Source organism: Protopterus annectens, chromosome 4.part1 (genome assembly GCF_019279795.1).
Source record: "Protopterus annectens isolate FY-2018-M chromosome 4.part1, PAN1.0, whole genome shotgun sequence".
NCBI lineage: Eukaryota > Metazoa > Chordata > Ceratodontiformes > Protopteridae > Protopterus > Protopterus annectens.
This window is the reverse complement of record NC_056734.1, coordinates 35,204,076-35,222,280: the sequence shown is the minus strand read 5'-3', so window position 1 is coordinate 35,222,280 and position 18,205 is coordinate 35,204,076. Positions and strand designations below refer to the sequence as shown.

Sequence of the window (18,205 nt, the reverse complement as noted above, 5' to 3'; positions counted from 1 at the left end):
GTGCAGGGTGCATGTATATTGTGAGAGCTCTGCTCTCACACACCTTATGTGCTTGTACATAGAACTATGTCCGTTTTAGAGCATGGCAGTGCACCTTCATACATATGCATGGTGCTCTGCCGTGCTGAACAGGAATGGTCCCTGCCATGCAGGAATAACTTATTCCTGCATGGCTGCTTGTTGAATCACAGGGTATGTCTTCAGAGATCTTATTGTTTTACAAAGTTGCATGCCATTCCATTAACATCTTTATACCAATAAATAAATAAAGAAAGAAATAAATTTTGAAAGGCGGGGTTTAGTTTTCTACTAACAGTCCTGTGTGTGTCATTGCCTTACTATTTATATCAGTGTTGAGAAAAACCCATTTGATTTAGTTACACTTGTCTGTCAATGATAAAACATTAAAGTACTAAAACTTCACAGAATATATTATTTTGTGATATTTTCTCCATTCAGAGCAATAATTGTCACTCCTGCTTTGGAAATCAAACTTACAAGAGTCTAAAGATTTTTATATTTTAAATTGTAAGTAATCAGGAAACACTCTTACCTTTTCACATCATCCTCTTTCAAGCAATATGTCTTCAGAGATCTTATTGTTTTACAAAGTTGCATGCCATACCATTAACATATTTGTCTGAAATCTTACTTTATCCATGGTTTTCTCAAAGCATAATCAATTCACAGTTAAATTCACAAATTAATTATGCAAGGCAGAAGTTTCTTGTTTCAACATTACATGGAATGTAAAGTTAATAATCTTTGTTTAGTGAGACAGACCACTGCACAGGTGCAAAGTCTTTTCAGTTCGGGGACCTCTCTACTGCATGGTTTATTTCCCATGGGGTCCTCAGAAGGGAGAGATGTCTTATGGGTGAAGTCACATTTAAAACAGCAGTCCAAGGGAGTAGCTAAAGCTAATTGGCTATGTACATTCCCACAGAAATGTCTGCAGCACCCAATTTGCTTAGCCGAGCAATTCAGTAAGTCACTTGGTCGAGTAAAACTTTACTCTAGGAGAAAAATTGACCACCATAAAAACACATTGTTCATATAGTAATTTTTATGGGAATACTCATGATGTAGGTAAGTTCAGTAAAAACTGGCATTGGGGTGTGTGTGTGTTAGTGTGTGGATGTATGTGGATATGACATTGACTAATTATACTTATAGGGAGTATTAAAAAAATGAAAATTATTAACTCTGGGCAGGATTCAGAAAGGCCCACTTCTACCACTGTCAGCAGCCATTGCTGATTCAGACAAAAGAACACCACAGTGATCCTACATAGTCTTTAGTATCCCTGCAGAGGGCCACTTCCTCATCTAAGATCTATGCTAATGAAGCATTCTGAGGGAGTGGCCTATACTAATTAGGCATGAGCTCACCTGTGAAAATGCCTGTGATCAGATATTTATACAGCCAAGTGATTCAGTGAATTGTTCAGCTGCAATGCTTGGCTAGCTGAGTTAATTAAGTCAACCTAAAGTTTGCATTCATCCATTAATGTCAACTGGTGAGATTGTCTTACAGGAAAGCTTAGAAGACATTAGCTGACAGGTAGTGGTGGTTTCCATGTATACATGTGAATTTATCCAGAGGGATGAGTGGTCTTGCATGAATGTGTGTGCCTGTGTGTGTGTGTGTGTGTGTGTGTGTGTGTGTGTGTGTGTGTGTGTGTGTGTGTGTATGTGTGAGACTGTGGGTTTGCCTCTGCCTGGGTGGCCACAGATGGCATGGGGGGGTTAGTTCGGGGATATATGGCATAGGTGTGTGTGTGTGTGTGTGTGTGTGTGTGTGTGTGTGTGTGTGTGTGTGTGTGTGTGTGTGTGTGTGTGTGTGCATGTGGGGTATGTGTGGGTAAGTGTGTCCGTGAGTGTGATTGCATAAAGGAAAATTGTACGCATGTGTGTGTGTGTGCATTTCTGTGCATGAATCAGTACATGATTTGTCTTTGTGTGCATAAGGAAGCAGTTATATAAGATCACCTACAAGAAGAAGTAAATCCTGTAATATTGCTGAGGGACACTGGAGGCAAACAAAACATAATTCTTACTTTAAAATTATATAAATGTGAATAAAATAACAGTTTTGTAGCATGAAAGAAATATTGATAGTGGGACATTAAACACCAGAGAAATGTAATTTTACTTTAAAGTGAAGTACAAAGTTAAAAGAACAACAGTTTTGTATTATGAAAACATGGGTGGAGAACACTAGTTACCAGATAAATGTAATTATTACTTTAAAGTCTGACTTAAAAAGTTAATAGAACAACAGTTTTGCAGCACAAGAGATATAAGATGTATGGGGAGTAACACTAGATACCAGAAACTCTAATTAAATATTAACCTAAACAATGTAAAAAAGTAAAGAAAGGGGAAGAAAATTTTAAATCCTCTACCCTTATCAGAGTGAGCACCTCCATCTCTTTGTAAAACTCTACTCCACTGTGCAAACACTAGACACCAAGAATATGATTAAAATATTACCTTTAGTTAATAATAAGTAACAGGGATAACTGCATCATACACCATACACTTGGTACAGGAAGTACTTCAGTAATACACCTGGCTCAGGAAGTACTTCATTAAAACAATTTAGTCCTTGTGCTATACAGCAGCTATTGCACTGACAGAAACACTAATGTCTGGTATCACTGACTGACTATAACTGTTCATCATTTTAGGAGGGACAGGACATGTATAAGGTAAAATCAGGGATGTTCTGCATAATCACAGACAGTTGAGAGGGATGGGTTTATATCTACATGTTGAGGACTGCCTTACTGTCTACGCCTGTGCTCATGTCTTCTGAACCAAGCCAGGAGGATACCATTTGACACTGGGGGAATGTTTAAATATTACATGGAGTCAATTAAAAAGCTCATTGAGAGACAGAACACTAATCATAATGCACTTTCTCAACAATAAGAGTAATGAGAATGAAACTTTAAAAGTCTGCCGTTATTGAATGAGTGTAATAATCTGTGACTTATGATGGGCAAGGAAAAATAAAATGATACATCAGTGACTTTCTGTAATGAAAGATAAAGAGGTAAGTGGAATCATAATGTATGTGTGTGTGTGTGTGTGTGTGTGTGTGTGTGTGTGTGTGTGTGTGTGTGTGTGTGTGTGCGCACATTGTGTTAATGAGTTGGAATGTGTGTTGGAGAATGAATGTGGGGAGTACCCCTGCCAATGAGATGCACTGGCCACCAGAGGTGATTACCTTTACCTCACAAAATTAGCAGTAACACCACACTAGTCAGAGGCATGCAAACTAGCTTTTCCTCATCATGACTAAATGTTTCTTTATTGCATATTTCGTCTTTCTGGAATCAGCAGTCTTTGGCCACAGCTCTTAGCACCAATTGTGGGATTCTTTTGAATCTCAGGGTATATCTTCTGTTGGTAACATGTGGGTTTGAACTAAACATATTTCAGTAATGCATAGCATTTATCTTCATGTCTAAGATCTTTTTGGTACTGTTATTAAACAGAGATGTATTTGCTCATCTTCTATTTGTTTTATATTCATTGCAGTCATTCAGTTCTACTGTTATTGTATAATCATCACTTGAGTTTATTTTTGTTTGTTCTGATTTAGTGATCATTGTTACTATGCACATGGTCAAATTATTAATTTCTAAAAATTCAAAATATCAGCATTTTCAAAAAAGGCAACACATACATCTGCGAAACTGAGCCTGTGCTCTGTATGAAATCAGACCATATATTGCAGTTTATTTAAATACATATATGTGATGTTCCAACACTTACAGCTGAATGAAATGAATATCACAATCTATTTGCTCGGAAGTGTCAGTGTAGATAATATATTTTGGTTAGTCATTAGATATAAAAAAGGAAGCACAGTTACTTTTTAGGGGTATTTCTCCCATTCCCCCTTGAAAGTGGAGTACAAAACCACAAGTCATTGTAAACTGATGGAACTATAGGAAAATATTACATTATATTGCACTGCATTGAGATTCCATAAGCCTAGCCTATAAGGTTGGCAAAACACATTAATAACTTTACCTGCATTATAACAACAACGCATTTCTGCATGGAGGTTTACTTCCCTGCATTCCAACCTCCCACATATATAAATATACTGGGTCTGAGGTTGCACATTCTTTAGTTAAAGAGGAATGCCCTTACCTCAACACTTCTGTGATCTCCCTATATTAAACATGACAGCATTCAAATAAATACAGGAGGAGGTTTTAAGGAAGTGTCTCTCCTCACTGCACTTAACCACAGTTTGATGTTCATGATGTATCACCAAATGAACTATATTACTAGTTAGACTATAATGCCCTATGTGTAATGGGAATACTTTGATTTACTGGTTGTGTGTCTTCAAATAATGGATACTGGGTAAGTAGGGGTGTGGTTGTCAAGCCCTCTTCTCGTGGAAATAATTATCATCTACAAGTCAAAACTACATTGACATTTATTCAGTGGAATTATTGAAGTGTATACTTCAGGGTTTTGATATGTAAAATTGTACCATTTCTTTTATATGCTTCTATTTTTTTATAGCACACCAATAGCACACCTATAAATAGTTCACAAGGATTAAGCTGTATTTTTTCAAATTCGTTTTGGGATAAGGATTTGTCAGAACCCTTCTGATATGTACTAACTATGTCTGCAGAATCAGATGAACTGCCTTTGCATGTTCCTTGTGTTCTTTAAACTGCTGACAGCAGATGAAAGCAGTTAAAGTGTGAAATAGGCTTCAGAAAAATGCAAAGAGGTGACCTGCGTCTGGCATACATGGTATCCTCTGACCACTACAGATGGAGTGACTGCATATCAACAAGACAAATGGCACCATAAATACTCAAGTCTAGATATAAACCTCTTCAGCCTCATAAATGGAATGGTTTGTAGTGAAAGGTATATCTTGCAGAGGATGCCATTGCTGTAGAATAGACTCCCCATCCACATAAAACAAAGTTCATTCCTGTCCATTTTTAAGTATAATTTAGATGCACGCATGGGAAACAGAAAATATTCTCCAGGACTATCTCTTGTAGTACTAATGGATGCAGACAGCTCCTAAATGCCTTATTCCATGCAAGGATCTCATTCGATTATCTATGGTATGACCCCGATTATTCTCATTAGGGGCAATATACAATTATTTAACAATGGATGGGTAACACTATGCTATAACCAAATGGGATAGGTTATTTTGAGCACAAAAAGGAAATTGGCTAGGCTTAAAATGGCTAACAAGGACAGCTAGCCCATTGCTTGCCTATGAAGCTATGAACCTATATCATGTCAAACATGCTACATTTACACACTAATGGACTACATTGTAGAAATAACACAAGTCTCCATTGTATTCCTATGGCATGAGTTCCAAAGGGAACGGGTGCAGATTCTATAATATTCAAGTAAGGTAGGAAAAAGAAATAAGAAATAAGGTTACCTACACTTTATGGAGGATTTTGAAATTAAATAAGAAGAGGGATGAGGGAAAGTAAAAGAGTTTACAGGGAAGCAATTTAAGAGTAGTAAGAATGAGAAAAAATGAGGGAAAAAGTTAACAACAGGAGGTGTGCTTGATGAAAATGAAAGGAAATAATAGCACAAGGGGTGAAGGAAATGAACACTTGGAAAATAAAGGGAGTATAAAAAAGAGAAAAGATTAGCAAAGAAAGTGTATATCAAAGGAAAATATGTTAAAAAGATGAAATGTAGTAATACGGAAATAGAAACAGAAGCACCATGACAAGAAAAAGTGGGAAGGAGCTCAGATTTACTAGGGCAGAAAAGAGAATAAAGAAAAAGAGAATGAGGGACTAAAGAGGGGGATCAAAAATTGCTTTACAGTAGTACTTAGAGGCAATAAATAATTTATTTTTATCTACTGATATCCCAGAACTGCAGATTAATATTAATATATGCACGCCAGCTCTTGTACAGTGGGATAAAGCACTAAGGGTACCCCAAGTTCTGTTAGTAGCTCACGTGGGTCTATATTACCTTATCGAACGAGGAAAAGAGTGAACGTTCTTTCATTGATCCGAAAAGGTCAAAACACCTGTAGAGCAAAGACACAGAACAGCAATTTTTTTCCCAGGGAAAAAAAATTGCTGCTCCAAAAAAAAATTCAAACACAAAATGAAGTGGAGGGCTTTGCCCCCCACAACCCCCAATGTAGGGGGCAGTGTCCCCCTCACCCCCCCATTTAAATATTTCAACTCTAAGATTGTACCATAATGGAGGAAATGGCAAAGTCCTGAAGACGGCCCACCAATTTTTTTCCCTGGGAAAGGGATTTCAATCTTTTCGGATTGATGAAAGAGCATTCGGTCTTTTCATTGTTCGATACGGTAATATAGACCCGCTCAGGTACTTGTTGAGGGTGTTTAGGGATAGGGAAGGGAATGACAAGGCTCTGCCTCAACAACTTTCCCAAGGGATAGGATGTGGAGGACTTGCTGATGTGGCTGATCATTCATTGTAGCCTCAGTGGAGAGTGGACTTAGAACAGTCACTGGTCTGAGCATTCAGAAAGGTATGGGAGAAGATAGCATCCCAGGACATGAGGTGGGTGCATTCCCTTCGTCCACTTTTCATTGGCAGCCCAAATCACAGTTACATCAGAACATAGGCAATATGTCCATAACAAAATATGCAAGCTGCCTTTTCTAGCAGCATTGTCTAGTTTCATTATATAAACACAATGCACCAAGGTAACACACAATAACGTTTAATGAAAACAAAAAGTAAAAGACAGAGGTGAGCGCTTTCGCAACAATAGTTGCTTCATCAGACAAAGATCAAGTGGATAGCACTGCTTAAATAGGTAAAAAAACAATTATCTCATCAATTACTTCCATGATGTCATACACCAAAAGTTATTTAAAGAGACAGTTACAACATGGGAGGAGCATAGTAATGGTATGAATAAGATATAAAATGCTGAATAAATACTGCATAAAATACATTTGCATATGCATAAATGTAATATAATAAAAGTAACAATAAAATAAAAATGAACAATAAAAATTGTCAATGTTTAAGGCGTCTAGCTTTCAAGAATGGAATCAAAGAGGTGGTACCATTGAGGCCTGGGTATCTTTCTGCATTAAGTTTCAGTATCCATTTCTGTTCATCACTCTCTGTAACATTTTCTATATCTCCACCTCTCAGATTTCTATATATGTGTTGCAAGACAAAGAATCTGAAGGAATGAGAAGCAGCTATTTGGGTCTCAAGTGCCAATACCGACAGATTTAGTACCATTCAGTATTTACCAACAAGCTTAAAGCAGCTACCTGGGTCTCAAGTGGCAATACAAACAGATTTAGCAAAATTCAGTATTGTACAAACATTAAAGTTAGTAGAATTTAGTACTGTTTGTCGTAATCTGCCCCAGTAAACCACCCTTATTAGTCTGCACAAACAAAGCACCCTTAACATCCTTCTAACCCCAATACACTACTTCCCTGTAGCTCACAAATCAAAGGACTGGACAGTATGGATATGCAGTTTCCTAACTTCTCTGTAGCCAGCTTAGTGGATATGGGCATCTTGAGACATAAGGCAATTGTCTCATGTTTAATGGCAACCATTTAATCCTTAAAGAATCAGACACAGTATGCGAGAGGTGTACCTACACAAACACACTGGAGGCTAAACACCCGCATACAAATCCACATCTGGTTGTCAAAACTACATACACAACACCCACCTTGCAAACACACTTATACAGTAATGTATGCTGAGGCACTTAAAAGCAATTTTATTAACAAGGATCACCTACATCACCCACTGTCAAAACTACACCTCATCAAGCCCAAAGGCACTTAGAAAAAAATACCACCTAACATCACATATACTGTCACTCTCAGTGGAGCCCCAAACACTAAGCTTCTGTGACAGCAAGCATACTTCCCAGGACTCCCGTCATAGAGGACTCCATTGTAAGATATACAAATGTCCTTCTAACCAGGTTGAACAAGGGGAAGGTAACTCTTAGTTGCTTATCTGAAGCCACCAAATCGTTCATGCCCTCAAGTTATTATGCTACAAGTACAAATATGATTCCATCATAGTTCATGTAAATGTAAAGGACCTCAGATGCATCTCCCTGGACTATATGAAGAAAGATATGGATGATGCCACAATATAAGCAAAACATGATTGAGTTTAACAACTGGCTGTCTTTCTGGTGTCATTCTAAAGGTGCCATTCTAAACAGATCCAATATTTGTCAGCTTGGGAGAACATGGTCAACAGACCATATCGCTTTGCCAAGGATAGTCTTCTTCTTTCCTCTCTAGGCTTGCAAATTCTGGCTAAGGATCTGTCTGACCATTATTTAACTGTAGTCTTAAAACAGGGTTTATGCCACATGAATGGAGAACTGTCACATTCATTCCTCTTCATAAGGGGGGACCTTCAACAAAACTGGAAACTACAGACCCATTAGGCTGACTATGGTTATTTGCAAAGACATAGAAAGAATTATCATGGAAATTACTGACAATGACATAGGAGACCTCCTGATGCAAGATCCATCCCAGTTTCACTTTGTTAAAGAAAAGTCATTCTTACTGAATCTGGTAGACTTCTTTGAAAAGGTCACTAAGGCAACAGATGAGAGGAAAAGTGTGCATATTGCCTACCTATATCTGATTAAGGCATTTGACACAATATCTACTTCTGCATTGTCAGCAAAGTTACAGAACTAAGTTAAACCCATTTATAACATGCTGGATAGCTAGCTGGCTTACTGATAGGACTCAAGAGTTTAGAATCAGTTTGATTGGTCAATGTTGGGTCCCCCCGGCTCTGTGCTAATCCCACTCTCTGTGCTAAACCTACTCCTATTTGGCATGTACTTCTCTCATGTCAAAGCCAGATTCAAAGGCATCTGGCTAACCAAGTTTACAGATGACTGTGAACTCTGAGCAATCATTGAATCTTCCCAAGGACAGAACACCCTTCAGGAAGGTCTAATACAGACAAACACGTAGCGCTAAAGCCATGGCTTAAAACTCAGTACCAAAAAATTCAGTATAGTACCTTTTGGGAAGTCTGCAGCCATGGGAAACTATGTCATCAATAAAACACCCTTAAAAGTTAATACTCCAATAAAGAATCTGAGAACTCATGTAGATAGTAACCTACCCTTCGACCAAAATGTGTCCCTGGTAGTAAGAAAATCCTTCTACGTTGCTCAACATATAAGCAAAGGCATAGCATCTAGGTCTAGAGGTCATCATACCACAGCACTTGGCCCTCATCAGGCCCATCATAGAGCATACCCCTTAGATATGTACTACACCAGACACATGTAGCAACTGGAACATCCACAAAGCTTCCTTACAAAACGTATACAGAGAGTAAACAGAATGTCCTTTGCTGATCACCTCAAAGTCCTGTCTCTTTACTCAGTATCATATAGACAGGTGATCTTTGCCTGGCATACAAGGCATCACTGGACTCTGTTTTGATGAATCTTTTGCAAATCAGCAAAACCAACAGCATTAGAACTACCAGACTAAAACGCCTAAATCTTGCTTGCGACACAACTAGGACATGCTGAAGAGACAGATATGTTTTTCTGAGAATTCCCATTCTTTAGAATAGGTGCCCCATCTATGTGAAGCAGAGTTCCTCCCTTTTCCTATGTAAGCACAACTTGGGCCAATGTATGGGTAATCAGAAATTCATTCCAAGTCTGGTTAATATGTCTCTGATGGACAGAGGCAGTCAGTAAATCCCCCCTATAAATCAAATATAAATCAAATTTGTGGGTTACATTTGAGTTGCACATTTAATCTTTTAATGCCCCTAGTGGACATTAGCCTAGTATACATCTATGAATCTATAAACCTAAGAAGGACATACCTATAGCAGAGGTTACAGAAGATGATTACATGTGGCACTTAATAAGCAAGAATGAATATAAAGGATAACAGGGGGAAGGGGAAGAGGGTGATGAGACAAGGATTCATAACAGTTGCTTAAATGGCTCCTTACAAAAACATCAGGACCTGTAATGCCAAGTCCAGAAATGCAGAAAAAAAGACCAAAAGTACAGGGGAAGTGCAAATATTGAATATCAGTTTTGTTCCATAAATCTGGTTTGTGTAAGGGCCAAGCCTAGCTGTACCCACATACTTATATTATATATACAAATTCAAAATCACCACACCTCAGAGAAAAAGGAAATAAACCAAAATAAAAGGACAGAAGGAACAAGGAAAGATTCACTCACATGAAAACTTTAAGCCAAGAAATAGAGAAATTTAACAGGAAACGAAAGGAACTGGAATATTGAGAAAATGCTAATAGCAATCATTATAATGGAAAAGAACATTTTCTCAGATATGTAGAGGAAGAGTCAGACAAAATATGGCACATTCAACAACCAACATACAAAATGTGGTATAAGCTAAAATACTGGAGCAATAGGCAAGACGTTGTGTAATGGCTGCTCCCCAACAAGTATTTGACTCATTTGTCATTGCCGCACATAAATACATCTGGGAATACACAATCACAAAGGAAAAAAGTCCACTGCACCTCCCAATGTAGAGGGTTGCACCCCCACATCCCTGCTAATTCTGTATATGAACTCCACATTTGCACATCACAAAAAATGGGTAAACCCTGGCATACCTCCAAGTGATCCTTATGGGGATAGCCATTCTGTTACACACTAATAATTGCATAAATTAATGTCAGACATTGATGTTTTGAAAACATGTCTGGCTCCCATTTTGCTAGGTGCAGTTCCTGCAAGTCTAGCCCTAATACCAAACAAATTTGATGATGAAAAAGCCTCTTATCAGGGCAAACAGATCTGCAAATTGAAAAGGGAAGATTTAGATCTTAATAAAATAATCATACTTTAATGTGTTCAACCAAATAGCAGTCTTAAATTAGGTAAATGTAACAGAAAATCTGAGGTAAGATAGCATGGGGTCTATATTAGAAGACCGAATGTTTAGGTGATCGAACACCTAAACATCGATCTTCTAATATCAAAAGCAAAAAACGACGAACGGCCGATTTAACGCAGGGAAAGATTTCCCTTTGCCATTCACTGGAGTTTGCTATTTCCCTTCTGTTGAGCGATATCAGAGTTGGTATATTTAGTTGGGGGGGCACAACCCCCCCACATTGGGTGGGTGTGGGGGGGTGAAGCCCCCCACTTAATTTAGATGTAAAGTAATGTTTTTTGTGTTGTGGTCAAGGGACGTGTTTCCCTGGGACATTTGACATTGTGCGGTTCGATATTAGAAGATCGATGTTAGGTGTTCGATCACCTAAACAATCAGTCTTCTAATATAGACCCGATAGTATGCTATTACACGTTGAACACCCACACAAAGGTAGCTTTAATGCAGTATAAGAGAAAAAATAATGGAGAAACAAGGTATAAATGTTACTGTAGGACTTTTTCAAAGTCAGGCTTATTTCAACACACAGGTTTTGACAGATATTAAGATAATTAGTTTTATAAATAAAACAATGGTGGCTATATATGGAGGATGGGTGGCATGTTTGCTTCTTCACAGGGGCACAGTGATGTGAGGTTCATGGCTAGGACTGTTAAGAAAGGACCTAAAAATCTTATTCAGCCCCATCTACAGCCTTTGAATGTTGCAGGATGACCCTGCATTTCTTAGAAGCAGAAAATATTCCAGCTTTTTTCACAAGTATAGTGTAGGTATTGGATACAAAACAATGAAATAAGTGTCAAAACAACCATCTAATTTAGCAGTGTTTTCTGTCAATGTGAGCTGAGTAGGAAACATGGATTCTAGTCATATTCAAACTTATTAAAACTCAGTCATTGAATCCAAGTACATTCAAGAGGTGATGCAACATTGTGGTATGTGACTGTATCCAGCTAAACATTTTCTAAGTCCAAAATAACAAAGCTAGTGTCTTCATGTGGTCAGGTCAAGCTAGATGAACCACTGAGGAATTAAAGACAGACCTGTTGATAGTACAGTCTTGATAACAACTGTAGATTTCTAATCAGCTCAAATGAGCATGTCATCGTCATACAACTACGCTGGAACACAAGGGTAGAAAGCATAACATGAGTTAATGAAAAATGTCAATAAAAATAGTATTATAATGGATGCCTGCAGGACAGCTAAAAAAAGGCAAGGACAGAGTGAGTGACCGATCCACTCTTACCCCAAAAGACTTTTTATTCAAATTACTATGTACCCAGACACATTTCTGGCAGTTCAGATCATAGGAGTTTAAATATGCAGATTTGTTTGTTATGCTGAACAGAGTCAGCCAGATTCATTAAATCAATTAATACAGCTACAGTTAAATTCTCCTTGCCATGTAATTTAGGGTACTTTAGCAAGGGGAAGAGTAGCAAATATGTTTGTATGGTCAATAAGTAAGAATGCTGACTCTGACTGAGAAGGTCATAGATATTCAAGTTTGAACTGAATTTGTTAGCTACTGCTTTTTCAAATGTTTAGGAGAACGGAGCAAGTGGACAGACTCATGTGTAACAGTTGTAATGAGTAGAGAACTTTTTTGGTGAATGAATAAATGTTGCAGATTTCCACACTTTCAGAAGTATTACAAAAGTTGAAGACACACTGATAAGATATAGGCATGGGATGGCTAAAATGCATTGTAAATCTTTATAAACATGGTCTTGCTCTTTCTGGACCAACAGGCCCGTAAGCTATAATGGTATTTAACCATTTCTTCACTCCATGGAATGTATTATCATGGAAACTTAGGAAAGGGACAAAGCCACTCAGGCATGAATTTCTTGATAAATGCGGCACAAATAAATTGATGTGGTTAATAAGATGGCAATCAATATCATGTAGTAGAGTTTAACTAGTTCCTTATGGATAGTATGAGACTCCTAATCAAAGCAGTTCTTCCTGTATGAGCTTACTGTTCTCACATGAAAGCAATTTAGAGCTGCCTGAAATCCTTGTTCATTGAAAAAAAAAGTATTATAGGAAATACTTGTTTGTGGAACACTGAGGCTGTAGTTAGTTGGAGGGAGCAGTAAAGTGTCTTCTTTATCCTAAAAGGCAACAGATGAGAATGGTCCGGAAATGAAGGAATTCATGTGAGATTAAAGTCTACTATCCATTACATTCTGGCGCACAGTCTTAGATATAAGTGCTATTAACAATAAGAACAGTACACATGGTATTCAAATACAGTCTATTCTTGTTGAGTAAGGAAGCTGTGTTACTGAATTTTTCATAATGGCATTGGAATAAGTTTACTGTTTTATTAAAGAACTAATGAAAAATATGAAATATCCTCAGAATTGCAAATAACAGTGCTGAGGTTTGCAATAGTGCCAGCATTTAACTTGAACCATAAAAAAGTCATAACAACAATGCTGGTTGCATCAGAGAACTATCCCTTTCAACTCTACTAAACACATGTGTGGAGCAAATCGTAGAGCTTCTTCATGCATGTAGCCAGTGAGTCACACCTATAGCACTTGTGCATCCCTCTGGTTAATGAATTGCCCAGCTTGTTTCCATGTTGCTATCTCTGCACAGGGGGCTGTGCCATTCTTCTGTCTCTTGGTCTACCACTCCTGGCACTTTCATGCCTGCCTTTACCTTCTTGGTTTAACATTTTATGGCATCTGTGACTTCCACATTTCCGCATACAGTCATACAGTGAATGTAGGCCCCAAATCTACCATTGCAAAAGCAGTGTTAGTGCTTTGAATTTTGGATTGCCTTTGTTGATTTGTCAGTACATGCAGACACATTGCCAGCTATCAGAGCACCTCCTAAATATCACATCACTGTTGTCAGCAAACAGAGCACTGTGTCTATTTTATGCTTCATGATTCTTCTGAAGATGAATAGATTTTTTCCAATCCTTACTGACCATATTGACTTCCGATTTCTCAACCAAGGTGTGCACCATCAACCCCAAGACATGTGCAGGTACTACGAAAATAAAGTACATAATCCTTTTTCTAAAGAGTCACACATCAGCACCTCAACAGACAGATACTGTTGAGTATATAAGTGCACCATTCTGATCTTCCTCCATTAAGCTACTTAAGCCAGTACAAAATGTACTCCCTCCTAGTCCTGATAGCACTATGATGTCTGAGACTACTATTAATTTATTAAACTACTTAGTTCATGTCAAAACATTCCTTTTCCATTGCTGACAACATTGCAATCCACAGAATGTCTTCTCCTCTGTTAAACTACTTAGGCCATGTCTAATCCATTGACTCCCAGTACTGATACTGGTACAAATTCTGGAAACAATGGGATGGGCATCATAGAAGGCTATCAGTTGCTGTACCATGACTAGTCTTCATAAATATGGCATTCATCCCATGTTCTATGCTATACATTAAGTAATATAAGGGTAGATGCAGTTCCTACATGTAAAATAACTATTTGTCTTCCTTTTCCATTGCTGTGTAACATATTAATCATCACAATGTAATTAGGGCACAAAAAGTCCCTATATGTAAAATAATTGTGAAGATACCTACATGCCATTTATTCTAAATTAAAAAAGATCACCTTTAAAACTGCATAAAAGATTGAAACACATTAATCATTGTACATTAAACAATACATTCTGCTGAAAAAAAGTATCCTATATAAAGCAGCTTCTGCAAATCGCAAAAACTAAATTCCTTAAGAGATTTATTATATGAAAATGTAGTGAAACAATCACACCGCAGTGTTTTTCAAAATGCTTCCATTTACAATCTGTGAATATAATAACAACAGATTATAAAACTTAAATGTATCATCAAAGTACATACATATGGTATTCCTTGTGTCTTCATTTCTTCATATAAATCAGATATCTCAGTGTCATTTTCATATCCATAGCGGCTAAGCTGAAATCCCAGTGTCCAGTAGGCAGGTAGGACAGGCCGACCAATAAGCTATTAACAATGAAACAAAAACATAGTTTATGACTTTTCTTCAAGTCAATAAGCTATAAAAGTAGCAGTAAGTTTTGGCATACTTACAGATGTGTATTGTTGCACAACTAGTTCTGGTGTTGGTCCCAAAAATACAAAAAAGTCAAGTATACCTCCAATTACTCGATAAGTCACACCAGGCATTGGTAGAAAAGTTATGTCTGCAGCAAAACAACAAATATGAAGATATATTTGATTATATATGTGTGTGCATATATAAAATTGTCTTATAAAAGTGTCACAATAAATAAAAAAGCTGTCCTTGTGTGTGATAGGTTTTATAATTATGACAACATTCATAATGTGGTTTAGTATGCAATCAGGCAGAGCTGTTTTATTACTCTCATTTTTTTTGTTCTGTCCTGAGACTTTAACTAATGGCTTGACTATGGACATTCAGTCTGCCCATTCATTTCAGTACTGATAGAAGTCAGACATTTGTGGACTAAGTGGTAGCTCCAAAGACCTGCTGCTTCCCATTTGTTCATTCCAGGGAATTCTAATTTAGCCTCTGTTTCTGAATGAGAATCATGTGATAGGGATTGGACAGCTTGCTAGTCGTGGGGAAATGGCCTATGTTCTTTGCATGGGAACACACGCTTTTTTCTGCAGCCCTTCTGAGCTCTGCTATCACTGTTTTCTGAGTGGAAATATGCCAATGCATGCTGAATTTCTCTTAGCTAATGGGAGTTAATTCGCCATGGCAGCATGGCTTCTACAGGCTCAAGCTTCACTAGGTAATGCCAAGTGCTCCCTCCCTTATGGAAATCTAGAGCCACCTTCCTTCCCTAGGTGGATAAACCACCAACAGCATATCAGTTTCATCTCAACAGGCCAGCTCATTGCCACCCGAGGTGCTGCTACAGCTCAGAGTGACTGTGCCATAGTCAGTGCATTATCTCTCTATGGCATGGATCTAGCTTGATTTCCTTTAAATCTTAGTGGAAAATGTAAGAAAATACAATCAGTTTTTGCATGTAATGGGTAGCCAGCATTTTGTACTGAATGAGAAGCAGTGCAGGAATATAGGGCAGGGGGTGGACACAGTCATCACAAAGACAGAGAAGTGGAATTTAGCTCCACCAATAAAATTCAAATTATAAATTAAAAATATATAAATAAATATTTAATTTGATATTTGTTGAGCAGGAATGTCTGACTGGGACAGAGCCTATATTCAGCAGTGGCCTGGGGATAAATGCTCCAGATGCATGTCTTCAGAATGTGGGAAAAAAACAGAACACCCAGAGAAAGCCCATGCTAATGCAGGGAGGACATGGAGACTCTGCACAGAAGGCACCCCAATGAAGAATCAAATCAGAGAACCTCCTGCTGCAAGGTGACAATATTAACCACTGCATCACTATGCATGCCCAATAAAATAAACAAGTAACTAATTAGGGCAAAAGGAGAACTCTAGATTTGTAAGATTACAATGTTTAATAAGCTTTCAGAGATGCAGTTTCACTTAGAAAAGTTTGTTGCAGAAGCCCACACAGCACAGCTTTTATTGTTTAATTTATATTTCTTTATTTTTTTTATAATTAGTTATTGATCACCCAAATCCTTTCTTGCCCAAATGCCATTATTGTGACAAATGTAGGAAGCAAATATCCATGTTCAGTTCATTGAAGACATTGTTCGTGATTTTGCTTGACAATGGTCCTAATATTAGAATGATTCATGAAAAAAGAATCTCTTCACAGGAATGAGTATTGATGGTATAAAAAGTCTGTTCCCTTGTTCAAAGTGATTGCAGGAATTAGTTTATAAAGGTCTTGCCCTTCATTGCCATGACCAGAGACCAAGGTATTTTACTAGGGTGATCCATTGTAATACATACTCCCTATTAGCTCCCATTAGCTAAAGAGTTGCCTTATCGCTATTGAGGATAGTGATACGTGTGATAATGTTAGAAGATTTGTTTGCACTAGAAGAGACACCACTGCTGGTAGTTTTTTTCTTTGTTTTTATCCTTATTATTGATATGATTATCATCTTTGATGGACAGGAAACACATTATCAGGAAAGGAGATGGGAGGAATCTCAAGCACTACAGGATATTCAGGCAATGAAGTTAGGATCCTGTATGTTACCCTCTTGGGATTTGACTACAAGCAGCTGAAGTGAGCATTTTGCTGAATCGTGTATGACACTGCAGGGAGTGGGTCATTTGGTCCTGTAAACTGCACACGGACAACTAAACTTACAGAATGGTGTAAGACAGTGTACAATGTCTTATCACACTGTGTACAATCATTTATAAACTACAAACAGAGTTAGTATGACCAGACCTACTCTATGGCTCACACCCTTTATGAATAGCACCTGATGTGTACAATGAATAATACCATTTAGAAGGCAGTACATTTAATATTAATCTGCCTGTCTTCCTATCTAGTTATCTATTATTTATATGATCATGTCTCTCTCTCTCTTAGTATCTCTAGCATCTCTTGCTCTCCCTCTCTTTCAATATATATCTATCTATATATATATATATATATATATATATATATATATATATATATATAAATATATAAAATATTCATATATACATGTTTTTGTCTACACACACACACACACACACACACACACACACACACACACACACACACACACACACACATACAAAATGTATATACAAATATACATTCAAGGTTTGAAAAGGTAACAGTGGCTGTAAGCAATATACATTTATTTATTTAGTTAGTTAGGTAGGTATTTGGTATTTTTGAAAGTAAATCACCGAAGGTTAATTGAGTGAACTGTTAATAGACTTTATCCCATAATGTTGGTTCTGATTCCTTCATCTCCCCATGTGTTCTATACAACACCTTAACAATTTATTTTATGTTCACTCATGAAAAATACATATTATTCATTGAAGAATAACTTGGTCATTAAGTGCATTAAAATCCACATAAGCAGTGTTTGTTTAGCAGATCTTAAACAGTTAATTAATGGAATCACTCAACCGCTAAAGAATTAACTTCTGTCCCATAGCCATCCTTTCCCCCTTGCAAAAATCTTAGAAAAATGCATCCACAATCCACTCTTTAACTACTTCCTTAGTCACAACATATTATCCAGTTCTCAACACAGCTTTAGATCTAAACATATTATTAGCACTGCCCTAATAACTTTCACTAACACCATTCATCAACTGTTAAATGAAGGCCAGCTTGTCTCTATCTTTCCTGATATTTCCAAAGCCTTTGACTCCATTTCC

At 37.4% G+C, this 18,205-nt stretch overlaps 1 protein-coding gene across 1 annotated transcript in view; it reads right to left on the bottom strand.

Annotated features, from left to right (window-relative positions):
- LOC122800743 (maltase-glucoamylase, intestinal-like) overlaps positions 1-18,205 on the bottom strand; it is a 1,506,799-nt gene that overhangs the window by 623,259 nt on the left and 865,335 nt on the right. The window contains exons 30-31 of the mRNA XM_044069982.1: positions 15,022-15,134; positions 14,809-14,934 (exon numbers count right to left, since the gene is read on the bottom strand). Of these exons, the coding sequence (XP_043925917.1) occupies positions 14,809-14,934; positions 15,022-15,134 (239 nt within the window). The remainder of the gene's footprint in view (positions 1-14,808; positions 14,935-15,021; positions 15,135-18,205) is intronic.